Source organism: Coenobita brevimanus, chromosome 86 (assembly GCF_032717465.1).
Source record: "Coenobita brevimanus isolate Jiangsu-jjx chromosome 86, ASM3271746v2, whole genome shotgun sequence".
Taxonomy (NCBI): Eukaryota; Metazoa; Arthropoda; class Malacostraca; order Decapoda; family Coenobitidae; genus Coenobita; species Coenobita brevimanus.
The window spans coordinates 27694391-27709651 of NC_137039.1; the positions used below are offsets into that span (position 1 = coordinate 27694391).

Below are 15261 nucleotides of genomic sequence, written 5' to 3' on the forward strand. Positions count from 1 at the left end.
CCTCATAAGTACTCCTGACTTTACATAATAACAAGTAGAAGCACCGGCTGACTCTTCTTCACTGTAAGCAGAGTTAGCTAGACCTTTCAACTCAGGGTCAGCAACCTGCAACTCAACCAACTCTTGACGAGACAAATTATCAACACTACGGGGTACTGCCTCATCTGGTGAGTGGTCCAAATTAGCAAGAAAAGTGTCAGCTAGGATAACATCATCATCATCATTATCCTCTAAATCACCAGTAACTTTAGACTTAGCCCTAGTGACAGCACATGCAGGGAACACATCAGGGACATCACAATCCTGGGACGCAGCCACTGGCTCACTAGACAACTGAGGAGCTGGACACACTTGACTTCCACCAATATCATTTCCAAGTAAGAAAGTTACACCTGACATTGGGAGTGTCTCAACCAACCCAACCATAACGGAACCATTAACAAAACCAGACTCTAAATTCACTCTGCACAGAGGGACAGAGAAGTAATTATTCCCCACACCTTGTAAGATTACAGTTTCATCAGAGGAATTAACATTAGAGCCTAGAACAGTGGTCAGCATAAGGGATTGGCAAGCACCTGTGTCACGATATATTTTAACTGATTTCCTGTCATTACTGTCCAGAGGACTGACAAAACCATCAGACAGGAAATTAGCACATGAACTCTTGAGAGTGTCACCCACGTTACTGCTCAAAAGAGGAGCTCCAACATGAGAATTTAAGTTACCCCTCAAAGCAGCTTCAGTTAACTCAGTTAAAGAATTCTGGGAACTCTCAAGAGTGGACACTAGACCAATTGACTGAATATTTAAAGACTCCTTTTTGTTCACATCACGCTGTCTCCTGAAACATCTTTCCGTAGTATGACCAAGCTTACTACAATAAGTACATTTACTTTTCTGAAATCTAGAGGTGAAGCTGGTATTTACTTCCTGAGAAACATCATCTTTATTCTCTTTCCTGTTACCTGTACTCTGAGTAGAGGCAACGTACTTACTCTCAGCTTTCCCTTTTTCTTTAGAATATCTCTTGTGAGTGAGAACATATTCATCAGCTAAAACTGCAGCATCAGACAAATTATCTATTCTTCTCTCATCAAGATATAGGCTTACATCTTTATAAATACACCTCTTGAAGTCCTCCAGCAAAATCATCTGCTTAAATTTACCAAAATCAGAATCCACATTCTTAGAATTTATCCACTGCTCTAACAGATCTTCTTTGATTTTTGCATACTCAACATGGGATTGCTTATCTTGCTTGTAAGTTGTCCTAAATTTTACTCTATAGGCTTCAGGAACAAGCTCATAGGCCTTAAGAATCAAGCTCTTAACTACATCATAATTATCAGATTGATCCTGAGGCAAAGATGCATAAGTTACTTGAGCTTTACCGGTGAGAACAGTTTGAAGGAGTACTGGCCAATACTCCTTGGGCCAATTAAAACCTGTAGCTACCCTCTCAAACAACTGAAAATACTTACCGGTAGTTAAATCAGATTCATTAAAAGGAGGGACAAGTTTAACATTTTTAGCCACATCAAAATCATCAGAGCTAGATGATCCAGTTCCACCTTGTTTCATGCGATACTCATGGTCTGCCTGAATCCTAGCAAGTTCAATTTGTGCCTGAGCCTGTACCTGTGCCTCTTGAATACGAGCATTTGCCTCCTTAACATCAGCCTCCTTAGCACGTGCTTGAAATTCAGCTTCCTTCACACGAGCCTCCTGCAGGGCTAGCTGTAACTTAGCTAATTCAATCTGCGTTTGCTCATTTGGAGGAGTTACATTAAACAAGCTTTCATTAATCATGGCAACAATTTGATCTTTAGACTGATGAGAGCGAACAACAAATCCCAATTGTTGAGCAACAGTCTTAAGTTCATTCTTTGTTCTGTTTTCTATATCACACACTGTTTGCACATTTGACAAAAAATCTTTGGCTTCATCAAGTGTAGTAATAGTAGACATCATGAATAAGTAACAGTCACCAAATATCAAGCAATATCCTTATGATAATATCCTGAATATCCTGATAAGAGGTCGCCAAATTTATGTTACGGAACAGAGAAAGATAATGTACACTTTAAGTGAGAATACTAAAAAATCACTACTGTTCCGTAAAGTTCCAGGTTCAAAACAAAAGAGTTAGGTAAAATTACAAGTTAAAGTTTAATGCTCAAACTAACAACAAAACATTCAGGACTCATAAGGATAATGTAATGGCAAAAACAGGTTAAATATATGGTTAACTGCAATAGCCTCTATTAACACGAAATTAGCATGAGTAAATTTATCTAAGTCAGCCCTGACGAAATGAAAAACACTGGGTAATGCTCAGTTAATGCAAGATAAATAATTACAGATACAAACTATTATTACCACTGGCTGACAAAATGAATTCTACACAATTTACAAAAACTTTCCAGGCCTAAGAATTAACCTTATCCTATACAGTACAAGAACAAAATGCAATAACACTTATACTCAAATCACACAGCTGCTAGATGGTTGGAGACTTCCTGAGAAATTCACAATAATAATAACTGTACAGGGGAGGACAGAGATGCGAGCAAAATGAGGAGTAGATCTAAGTGGCAATGATGCAGAGACTGAGCTCATTATATAGGGGCCAGCAGAGCTTGATACAACTTGTAAGAAGGACGCGCAAATGAAGCCATGGGGACAAAGAGATGAAAATCCCGCACTGAACAACAGAAAGGACGACTTACTCTACTATAACGGTAGAAGGGGGGGACTGAGGCAGAACATGCTCGTGATCAAACATGCAGCATACTGTGCGTTAAAATTACACAAAGGATGATGAAATCATAGGCTATGTAACAATATATATATATATATATATATATATATATATATACAGTATGTATATATAATATTTTTTTTTAAATTCTTCGACATTTTTTTTTTTTTTTTTTTTTTCTCTTAGGGCAGACCTTTCATGGTCAAGGAGGAGTTGAATCTAGGATAGTAGCCAGTGAAAGGTGATTTTTAAAAAAGAGAATACAGTACTGTAGTTCTGTATTTTGTGTCTTGTATCTTAATTGCAATATTTTTTATTTGTGAATTCCAGGATTAAGAAGCCGTTGAAGAATATATTATTTATGATGATGAGGTGGTAAACTGAAAGAAATACTCTGAATAGGCCGACTCAGTCTTGTCAAGCCAGTGGAGGTGGATAGAAAAAGAGGAAGACTGAGAACAGGATTGGGGACATGATGTAGGGTTGTTTGTTTTGGAAGGAGGGATCGTTAGTGGGTCAGGACTGAAGTGTCAGAAGCCTGTTAAATTGAGGCTACATTTCACATCATGCAGTGTCAGGCTGTAGTTAGGTAGATTGACCCAGTGAATTATAAAATGATTGTGTTTGTGTATTGCTTAAGTTGACTAGATTGATCTATTGAAGTACAAAGGGTTATGTTAGTGTATTAAGGTGCCTAGATTGATCCATTGAAATATTATTGTATTAGTGTATTTTTTAAGTTGGCTGGGAAGCAGAATCCTGGAAACCCTCTCAGTTGTATCTTCACACTAAATTCTATTTCAGTATGTTGGTGTAATTCTTTCATTTGAATGACTCCCAGTACTCAAGTACTCAAGACACAGCATGGGTGAAGTGTTTTCATTACAGCACTTGACACTCATAGCATCTTATGATTCACTCCTACCAGATTAGAATACTTGTCATCAGCTGGACTGGAATACTTAAGTTGTCCTGACCTATAGAGGGTTCCTGTGAGCAGGTTAAAGTCATATATGTTTTTGCAGCATTGCACCGTTGTGGTCGTGAGGGAGAGGTTCAAGGTTGCCGTGTGTTGTTGCAGTACGGTGTTGACCCCACCATCATCTCACTCCAGGGGTACACTGCCGCCCAAGTGTCCACTGATACTGTACAGCGCCTCCTGCTTGGTTAGTACCGGTACATCCACTTGGCTTCATGTTTTGGCCAATTTTTTCCCATTACATCTTTGTTGTTTCAGCACTGTATCAAATCCACTTGTTACTGTTGAAGGTTGTGATATTATTGTTTTACTGTTTTTAAATTTTCTACTAAGTATTGCTAGTAAAAATAATTAATGTAAAACATACTAAAGATGAGAACTTTTTGGATGTAAAAAATCTGAGTATTTTAGCAGCAAGTGTTGATCACTTGCCACTCAGGCTAAATGTTAAGCTACCAGGTAAAATAAAAATGACCACGTTACTTTGGTATGGTTATTGTTCTTTATAGAGTGCCTCCAAATTGAGGTGAATAAATACTGAAGTACCAGTCAGAGTTCAGTGCTAAAGAAACCAGAACTGGGAAATCCGGAGTAAAAAGAATAAAATTTAAATTACCCATTTTAATCTGATTCTGGGATATTAAGGTTTGGCTCAATTTTTAACTTGTCTTTTGTATGGTGGTACATTTTAGAAAATCCAATATAATTTATCTGGCATTGGAATCTGGCAACAAGCAATGTCATAGCTTGTGTGATAGTAGAGAGGATGACTTCTACTGGGACTCCTTGCCCCTCTAGTGCAAATATCAGAGAAACGTCAGGGCATTTAGGTTGGGATTGTACATCACTGTTTTAAAGATTTTGATGGAAATACAAAGTACAGGTGGTATTTGCAATGTATTTTGTTTCATGATGGGTATATGTATATTCAACAGAGGATCCTCCTGGTCCGGGTGTGGACATAGAGCAGCAGCTGTTAGAGGCATCAAAATCTGGTGACATAGATTGTGTGAGGCAGATCCTTAGCTCACAGCCCCACCTGGTCAACGTGAGGGATTTGGATGGACGACATTCCACTCCGTTGCACTTCGCTGCAGGGTACAACCGTGTCCCTATAGTAGAGTACCTCCTCCAGCATGGGGCTGATGTACATGCCAAGGACAAAGGGTGAGTCACACATTAACTCCATGAAACCAGTGATGTCATATTTTATTCTTGCAGTCTCAGACTGATATTATTTACCGGTAGTTCATGAGAGACATTTCATATTAGAGGGACCAGGACATCTGTATCAGATGAGGATTTTATAAGCATTTTTGTGGTTTCTAATGTGTTTTTCTTTCTCTGATTTTTTTTACTTCAGCTTGTGTAGAAAATTGTATAAACAAAATTGGTATTTTAGAGTATGGTGACTATGTTAATTTTGTATATTAGAAGTGTGTTTTACAAAGTGGTTTGAGTTTGACATGATAATGGTCTGGTATTGTGCTTTAAGTTAAGTACTAGGATATAACAGAAGCAGCTTCAAGAAGGCCAAGTCATGACACTGTTATTGATGTATGGTAATATGCCGTGACACAAGGCTAGAATATTCATATATTATTATTATTGGGTTATTAGGCATGGCATTTCATTGTGTGCAGACCAGATGAGTACTGGGTACCTGCAGTAGTTTAGAAAGTGATGATTTGAGGTAAAACTGGTGCACATCTTCAGTCAGTCATAAGTTCACTTATTTTGAGTGTGGTCCTTGAGTCCTTATTATGGATGTTCAGAGTCTGTGTATTCCAGGTATTTCAACATTAGAAGAAATACTTTGAGACAGTCATGTGGAGAGAATAGAGAAGAAGAGATTGACTAAGAGAGTGTATATGTGCAGGTTGGAGATGAGGAGAGGATGGAGGATCCTGAGAATGAGATGGAGGGATGGGGTGGAAAGGTTGGGTGATGGGGGAGTGGGATTTGAGAAAGGGTGGACAGGGTGACATGGAGAAATTTTATTTGTGGCCACCCCTTCTGAGATTAAGTTCACTGGCAGTAGATAGATAGACAGACTTCAGCATTTGAATGATGTAGAACTCATAGGAGATATTGTGGTAGAGGAAGTGGGCAACACTCTCATCCATTTGCACTGGTGGGTTAGGGACTGAGTGTGTGGCCCTTTTAATTGAACAGGCTGTTGAAGGTTCTCCATCATTTTTTTTTTTCCTTTCTCAACCCCATGTCACCATGTCTTTAGGCAGGAAAAGAGGTTGGGATGATGGTAATGATGGTACCCTGACTATATTGCTTATATTAACTGGTGGTCTGATTGTGACTGGAAGTTGGGATGGTCCTGTGCTGATGGAAAAAAAAAAAAAAAAAGAATAGATGAGAAATCAGTAATCTGTCCCTGTTTTAATTAGTGGGTTTTAAAGGAGTAAGGAATTTATACAGTAGTAATAAAACTTGTCTTATGATTTTTAACGAGACATTCTTTTACAGAGGCCTGGTGCCACTCCACAACGCTTGTTCCTATGGACACTATGAAGTGACGGAGCTGCTGGTTAGGCATGGGGCCAGTGTCAACGTGGCTGACTTATGGAAGTTCACACCACTACATGAGGCAGCTGCTAAGGGCAAATACGATATTGTCAAGTTACTGTTGAAAGTTAGTATGGCTTTCCTTAATCATGAAATTAGTACTCTCTTTCTCTTTTGTATGATATTATACAGTTGCTCTTGGGAAGTTTACTACAGTACCATTTTTTTCTGTTGTATGATATTGCACAGCTGCTCTTGGAAAGTTTAGTACATTTCCTATTCTGTATAGTTTTGCAGAGAGTGATGTAACATTGCAATGAAGTGAGCTGACACTGGTGGTGGTGGTGGCATGTGGATACCCGGTATTGTGCAAAGGAGTGAATATAAGTTGTAGCAACTGCATTATGTACAGGTATATACAATAATGGAATACGATATATGTGCAAACGGCATTTCAGCATGGTGCAGATGTCAACCGCAAGAACCGAGATGGTCACACAGCACTGGACTTAGTGAAAGAGAGTGACCAGGATGTGGGAGATCTCCTGAGGGGTGATGCAGCCTTGTTAGATGCTGCCAAGAAGGGTAATTTAGCCAGGGTACAGAAGCTTCTTAATACTGACAATATCAACTGTAGGGACTCTCAGGTGGGTGTGTTTGTCAAGTCAGTTTGAATAATACTGTACCATTTGTCTTGTATCTTTATATTTTTTAGGCCATTTGTTAATTATTTTTCTATTCATATCTTTTTAATTTATTTGGGGTACTCACCATCCACTCACTCAATGTAGTGCTGCTCTCAGGTGACTGTCTTTTCCTCTCTTCCTTCCTTCCTCTTCTGTTTTTCTTTCCTTTTTTGTCTGCGGGTGACTCTACACTGAGTGACAAGCCAATTGGTTTCCTGTACACCAGGAAACCATTTACTATGCTGGTTGGTAACTATATAACCAAACTATGGCACCTGGTGGTTTAGCAGGTAATTATGGTGCTCCAGCTGGATTGAGCTTGTGTAGGTTTATATCCAAGGGTTGGTTGGGGTTTATTGCTCACATAATGCCACTCAGGGATGAGTGAGGCTGGTCACTGTCATCCTAAATGTTAGGTCCAACTTGCCTAGCCCCGGGCTGCTGTGTTCCTCATGGGGTAACACAGGATTAGATGATGATGATGATTCTGAGTTTAGTCATCATCATCATCATCATCATCCGGACCTCCTTTCCCACCCAAGGGCAGGGTGAGGATTAGCAATGTCCAGACAGCACAAACTTGCCCAGTCCAAATAGGCCACACTTCCATTCACTCATCATTCAAGACTCCGGAATCCTGGCTCTACCGGATACGCCAAAAAACATTCACCACATTCTGCAGCTTCACACAAACGTATCCGGTTGAGTCAATCCGGATGCTGTCATGCTCACAAGGGGTGCCAAAATCCCTGATCATGCATTTCTCCTCACAACATTCCTCCAGCCAGCTCGATCTCGTGTCAGTTTAGTTTAGTACACTGGCGTAATGGAAAAGTAATGTGGCCAAATTACATAGTATTTTAGCTGGAGTACATATAGGTGGTGGCGACCATCATCCACTTACTTGATGTAGTGCTGCCTATTTCTTCCTTAGCCTTTATCATTCTTTTTCTGTGCCTACTCTCCTCTTTTACTATTTCTCCCATCTTTCCTGTCACTTCTTATTGCTTTTCTTTCCTTTACAGGTGGCTTTACATTGAGTGACAAGAGAAGTGGTTTCCTGTAAGCCAAGAAACCATTTACAACCCTGGGTGGTAACTATATAACCAAACCATACTTGTCAGCAAGTGGGTTGGTGGAGGGTTAGTGCCCCTCCCTGTAGAACAGATAACTCAAGGGCAGGTGGCCACCCCTTATGGGATTATGGCATCTGGCAATAGATAGATAGACATATAAATTTAGTACTTGACACATTGTGATTAATCACCTGTATATGATTGAAAGCATATGCATTTCACAACAGTACTGTTTGTAACTTAGCAAAGTCTCTTCATATTGAAGGGTTTAATGAAAGAGTTTTCCAAGCTGTTGATGTATATAAAAAGAAAATAGATATAGCTGAGGAAAAAAAAAAACTCCATTGTAGGGGTTAGCTTTGTGAGTATTTTGCGTGAATGGATTACTGTCATTGTGTAGCCAGCCGCTACACACAAATCACATCCATCTCGCCTTGTCATCTGCCATTTGGCTGCCCTCCCTATGATTCATGCATCCCTCTCGTATCTCTTCACACCATCCCTCCATCTCATCCTTGGTTTCCCCCTTCACCTGACTCACAAACACGCTTCTAGTCACTCTTTCATTTTCCATGCCCTCTACATTTGTCTGCAGGGTCGGAATTCCACTCCATTACACCTGGCTGCTGGGTACAACAACCTGGAGGTGGCAGAGTTCCTGCTGGAGAATGGTGCTGATGTTAATGCTCAGGACAAGGTAGGCATAGGCACACCACCTTTAATGAAACATTACTTATGCCAGTATATTTGGCTGCCAAGCATAGGGCTAGGAGAGAGGTATACAGGGCAAAGTCTGAGTCACAGAGACAATTACTTGATAACCTAAATCATGGGGAAAGGAAAAATATATTTAGGGTGGCAGGTCAGGTGAAGAGGGATAATCGGGATATCATAGGTGAGCAGTGTGTGAAGAATGATGAAGGAAGGGTAGTGGTGAACAGTGAGGATATTAAAGATGCATGGAGAGAGCATTATAACCGGTTGTTGAATGAGGAGTTTGACTGGGACAGGGAAGGTTTGGAGCCAGCAGATCCAGTGTCTGGCCCTTGGCCTTTGATTGATACTGCTACTGTGAGTGAGGCAATAGGCAGGATGAGGGTGGGGAAGGCAGCAGGTGTGTCTGGGTTGACTGCCGAAATGTTGAAGGCCTCAGGCGATATAGGGGTGAGTTTAGTCACTGACCTGATAAATAGGATTATTTATGAGTGTGTTGTCCCAGATGATTGGCTGAAGAGTGTAATTGTAAATGTGTATAAAGGGAAGGGTGATGCCCTGGAAAGAGGAAATTATAGAGGTATAAAGCTTTTAGATCAGATAATGAAGGTAATGGAGAGAGTTTTAGAAGGTATGATTAGAGAAAGAGTGAATATTGATGAGATGCAATTTGGGTTTATGCCAGGTAGGGGGACCACTGATGCCATATTCATTGTTCGACAGCTTCAGGAAAAATATATTGGTAGGAGAAGGGATCTTTATTTTGTTTTTGTTGATTTGGAAAAGGCCTTTGACAGAGTCCCTAGAGAGTTGGTGAAGTGGGCAATGAGAAAGCTTGGCTTGGAGGAGTGGCTGGTTAGGGTGGTTATGGCCATGTATGTGGGTGCTCACACCCAGGTGAGAGTGAATGGAGATTTGAGTGATGAGTTTTCCGTGAATGTTGGTGTGCATCAGGGGTCAGTCTTGAGTCCCATGTTGTTTATCATGGTACTTGAAGCCCTTTCACGTGACTTTAGAAACGGACTCCCGTGGGAGTTGTTGTATGCTGATGATTTGGTGTTGATTGCAGAGAATGAAAGGGAGGCGGGGGAAAGGTTTAGGAAGTGGAGAGATGGTATGGGGCAAAAGGGTTTAAGGGTAAATGCAGATAAAACAAAAGTGATGATATCTAGGGTTGGTGGCGGTACTGTCAAAGACGAGGGAGAGTGGCCATGTGCAGTTTGCCACAAGGGCGTGGGAAGTAATTCCATCTTGTGCGGTGTGTGTGATAAGTGGGTGCATAGGAGATGTAGTGGTATCAGAGGTAGACTGCGAGATAATGCTGATTTTATGTGTACGGCGTGCCGGGGTGAGCAGGTGGAGATCGTCAGACGTGAAAGGATTGAACTTGCTGGTGAATCTCTTGAGTGTGTGGAAGAGTTTTGTTATTTGGGAGACATGTTGTGTGCTGGAGGTGGGGCTGGAGCTAGCTCTGTGGCTAGGGTGAGAAGTGGTTGGAAGAAGTTCAGGGAGCTCTTGCCTCTCTTGACATTGAGAGGGCTCTCCCTACGTGCTAAGGGGTCTTTGTATGCAGCATGTGTTAGGAGTGTAATGCTGTATGGCAGTGAGACCTGGGCAGTGAAGGAGGAAGACATTCGCCGGCTCAGATGTACAGAAATGACAATGATTAGGTGGATGTGCAGTGCGTCCCTGCGTCCAAGGCCTGGAGGGGCTGGGTTTACAATGGAAGAGTTGAGAGGTAGGATGGGACTGGAGTGTATTGGTGTTGTGATGAGGAGAGGTAGATTGAGGTGGTTTGGACATGTGGAGAGGATGGGGGATGATAATTGGGTGAGGAAGGTGAGAAGTGTTAATATTGGGGGTGGGGCTATGAGGGGTAGACCGAGAAATACATGGGACGAGGTCATTAAGTGTGACCTTAGGGTTAAGGGACTGAACAGGGAGGCTGCAATGGATCGTGCAGCGTGGAGAGCCGCCATTAGGTGACCAAGGCCGACACATGCAAGCATGTTGGAGCCTTTAAAAACGAAACGAAACGAATTCCTTCACAGTATATGGTAATTTTCTTTTGTCAGTTTTACATTAGCTTAATTTGGCATTCCCCCTCATTATGAAACCTTTGTTATTGCCAGTGGTTTCTGTCACAGTATATGGTGGGGACTGAAATTAATCTTTTGTTTTTACATGGTAATTTAAGCATGTGGTCTGTCTCTAGTGTAACTGATATATCAACATCATATTTAGGACAAGCTTGTTACTTGGTCCATATGTTCTTCACACATCACATGTGCCGTGTAAACAAATGATGTATTGGTTGTGCAGAATGTATTTTCCACTGTACCCCCTTTATAATATTTTACATGCAGCATATCTTGAGTATGGATTGAACAACCAGACTGATTTAATTATGATCAGATATAGGCCTACTTTGGCCAGATAGATGTGTATTGTGAAAGATGTACAGAATTGTGAGAAACAAGTGAATTATCAAGAGCTTTTCACTCATATTCAGAACAGGATAATACCCAAGCACTACAGTCTTATATAATTTGCTCTCAGTGTCTTATTGAACGTCTTTGGCTGTAATATCAAAAGTGTGACAGAGACTGTACTGAAATAGGACAGTTTGATCATCAACAGTTTTATTTAGCCATGCTTACATCACAGAGAGATTGAAGAGTGAAATAGTATAGCCTAAATATGAAATAGTGCATTGATATACTGTGCAGATGTGATAGCAGTGCAGTTTTTAGTTTTATCACTCATACTTTCTTCACATTATATAATATTTGATGTTTGATAACAGGTCAGTGAATACAGACTTCATTAAACATTGAGCAATTAGAGAACCATTACACCAACTATGTAGATTTGTTAAGTGTACACAATTATTAACATTTTTGTGTTCAAACAGGGAGGGCTAATTCCACTGCACAACGCCTCTTCCTATGGTCACTTGGACATCGCAGCATTGCTGATTCGGTTCCAGACAGCAGTGAACGCCACAGACCGCTGGGGCTTCACACCACTGCATGAGGCCGCTCAGAAGGGACGCACCCAGCTGTGTGCTCTCCTCCTGGCTCATGGTGCAGATCCATACCTCAAGAACCAGGTGCGGCCTTTGTCAGTCTTCTACCCTGATCTTAGGTACCCTAACCATGGGCCCTACACCTCAAAGGGGATAAGTATTAAGATTGACTTACGACATTATTTTTACCATTAGAGTAGTTGTATTAGGTACACACTGGATATAGGACATTTTACATATAAGCAGCAGAGTTCACATGCATCGCACATGAATGGCTGTAAATCCTTTTGTAACCATCATCAGACACCAGATTTAATAGTTTGTACAGTACTCTGTATTTGTCTGACTAACAACTGAATTAGAATACACAGGTAGGTGGGGGCGCTCACCATCCACTCACTCGATGTATTGCTGCTCTCGGGTGTCTGCCCTTTCCTCTCCTCCATCCTTCTTTCCTTCCATCCTCTTCTGTCTTTCTTTCCTTCATTTTTTCCTCATGCTTCTGCCTACGGGTGACTTTACACTCCCTCTTCTATCTTTCTTTCCTTCATTCTTTCCTCTTCCTTCTGCCTGTGGGTGACTCTACACTGAGTGACAAGCCAAATGGTTTCCTGTACACCAGGAAACCATTTACTATGCTGGGTGGTAACCATATAACCAAATATTGGCGCCTGGTGGTTTAATGAGTAATTACCACTCTCCAATCGGATTGAGCCGGTGAAAGTTTATATGCAAGGGGTGGTTGGGGTTTATTGCTCACATAATGCCACTCAGGGATGAGTGAGGCTGGTCACTCTCATCTTAAATGTCAGGACTAACTTGCCTAGCCCTGGGCTCCTACGCTCCTCATGGGGCGATGTAGGATTGGATGATGATGATGATGATGATGAGTATATTATCCTGATATTCAGGAAGGCATTTGGCTTTTCACTCAGTATAGAGTCAGTTGTAGGTAGCTTAACATTAGATGAGTTGATGGGATACACCTCCCTGTACTTTAGGGAAGCCTGATTATGCTGGCATCTTCTTAAGGGATATGGCAGAAAGAATACTACTTATATATCAGTTGTGGAGTTGGTGAAATATTTCCTGATTCCGACTCCGACTCCACAACCTTGTTATGTATTCCCTGTATGTTATAAAAGGCAACTAAGATGGGCTGGAACCCATCTCTCTTCATTGGTTTTGGGATAGAGATGTGATAAGACTCTCTGCCTAGCACTTGTGTTGTAAGCTGCCATGTTCTGTGTATGCTATTGAATGGGGAAAGATTGTACATGGGACTTATTCCTCCACCTCAGACATTTGCTACTAATGGGGGGGGGGGAAATCTAACCCCCTTCATGCTGTGTATGTATAATTTAAAAGGCAGTGTTCCATGCTTTCAGTGAGTGGCCATGTTGCCTTGTGGCTGTTTTTTAACCTGTATGGTTTCACAGCATTCTGGTCAAGTTCCCCAACCCTGAGGTCCCATCTTAGGATCTTTGTTCATGTTATTCTTGGAACACATCCCTGTATTGGATAAGAAGGAATGCCTGTAAATGGGATAATTTTTTCCCAGGAGGGTCAGACACCACTACACCTGGCAACAGCGGAGGATGTGCGTAGTCTACTGCAGGACGCCATGATGAGCCAACCTTCCCTCAATCCTGCAGGAGGTGGTGCACCCCCACCAGCCTCACCAGCATCACCCAAGCCACCCGCCACACCATGCAAGTCTGCCTCAGCGCCTACCGTCTCACCTGCGCCTTCGCTTATATCAATCAACAATATTGGGGCAGAAGGTTAGTAAACTGCATTTGAAAGTACCATATATATTTTTTTCCCCATAGTTACTCTTGCTGGTGATGTATAGGTTACCTTTACAGTAAACCCTCTCTATACCAGATCAGTTGCGGGAAGCTCAATGCGATAAAGCTGATTAGCCATTACGTCCGATGGTCCCCCCCCCTGAAGCAGGATTTCAAGCACATATTGGAAACTAAATTAGTAAATAGCATATTCTGGTACAAAATATTGAAAATTATACCCATTTTACACCTACTTGGCCCATAATTTCACACCCTTGCCATAGTCTTTCTTCATGACTAGCCCAAGTGGGTGGAAAAAACTGCCACCAGCATTGGTAATTGCATTTTGAGTCACCCCACATGTGGGAAGCAATCCAGTTTGATCTGGTAGGCCTTCATCATATGCCCCATGTAAGGAAGAGTTCATGTGGTTTTGCCCATTCCCAGATGGTCTGGTATGTATAATGGTTTGTCCGCAGACCTCAAAGTGTTTGTTAAATCCTATATCCGTTCTGGCTGGATACAGTAAAGTGAGGATTTGCTGTATTATTATGAAGGCAGTTTTCCTTTTTGGACCACTGTATGTATTATATGGTACTAATTATGTTTGAAATATAATCTGTTTGTATATTGTGTTTTACTTGTATTTTCATTGTGTGTGTGATACACAAATCTTGGTAGTTTGTTGAGGCCAAGCTGCTATACTGTGAATCTGAAATACCCCGAGAATCATATGTATAGAGAGATTGTTTTTATAGCTGTTCTTTTTTTTCTTTTTTTTTAAAATAATAATAATAATTGCAGTGGAAACAGTAATGATGCCATCTGGAGCAAGTCTGACTTTCACACCTGTAATGTGTTCTTCACCGGGCATTGGAGATGGCTGCTGTGACCACTCCCGCTGTGAGACCACTCCTGATACTCCCGTTAACATGAGCATTGCATCATTCCTTAACAGGTGTGTGCACCTCCATAACAGTGTGATGATATAGGCCAGGGTGAGCTCAAGTTCATATTTAGTAATGATAACTGAACATCAAAATTATTGTTATTAACATTATTCATAATCAGTTAATTTGAATATATAATTAGTGCAGACTTAATGTTCGTATATCCCAAGAGTCGTCATATTTACCCTGACTACTTGTTAGACATATTTGAGATCAACAGATTAGATTCATTTGCTGTAAGAGTACAAATCTGAATTTACTTTCTTCATCATCATCATCATGACAGTTTCTTTTCCTACTCACTTTTGGAAAAAGATTGGGTCCCATTCTCATACTAATGATTTGTCTGTGTTGCAGCTTGGGTCTAGAACACCTGCGTGACATATTTGAACGAGAGGACATAACTTTGGATATCTTGGCTGAGATGGGACATGAGGAGCTCAAGACTATTGGGATCAATGCGTATGGACATCGCCACAAGCTGCTTAAGGGAGTGGAAAAGCTTCTTATTCAGCACAGTGAGTATCTGTTGCATTTAGATACTATATTAATCTCTGAAGTGCAGGACTTATTTGAGTTTATATTTTATATACGATATATATTCTCTCTCTCTCTCTCTCTACATATATGTACACTAGCTCCCAAAAGTATCTTTAAAATAAAGTGCTGTACATTCTGACAAAATGGAAAATGTATCTGACACGTGCTGCGTGAAGTGGCAGCAAAATTGGTAGCCCTGCATGCTTGGTAG

At 41.1% G+C, this 15261-nt stretch overlaps 1 protein-coding gene across 1 annotated transcript in view; it reads left to right on the plus strand.

The window, feature by feature from the left end:
- Positions 1-15261, plus strand: part of Tnks (tankyrase) — a 41963-nt gene that overhangs the window by 12444 nt on the left and 14258 nt on the right. The window contains exons 9-17 of the mRNA XM_080280831.1: positions 3790-3930; positions 4679-4910; positions 6228-6393; positions 6725-6913; positions 8624-8725; positions 11657-11854; positions 13332-13554; positions 14365-14518; positions 14868-15028. Coding sequence (XP_080136957.1) covers positions 3790-3930; positions 4679-4910; positions 6228-6393; positions 6725-6913; positions 8624-8725; positions 11657-11854; positions 13332-13554; positions 14365-14518; positions 14868-15028 — 1566 coding nt within the window. The remainder of the gene's footprint in view (positions 1-3789; positions 3931-4678; positions 4911-6227; positions 6394-6724; positions 6914-8623; positions 8726-11656; positions 11855-13331; positions 13555-14364; positions 14519-14867; positions 15029-15261) is intronic.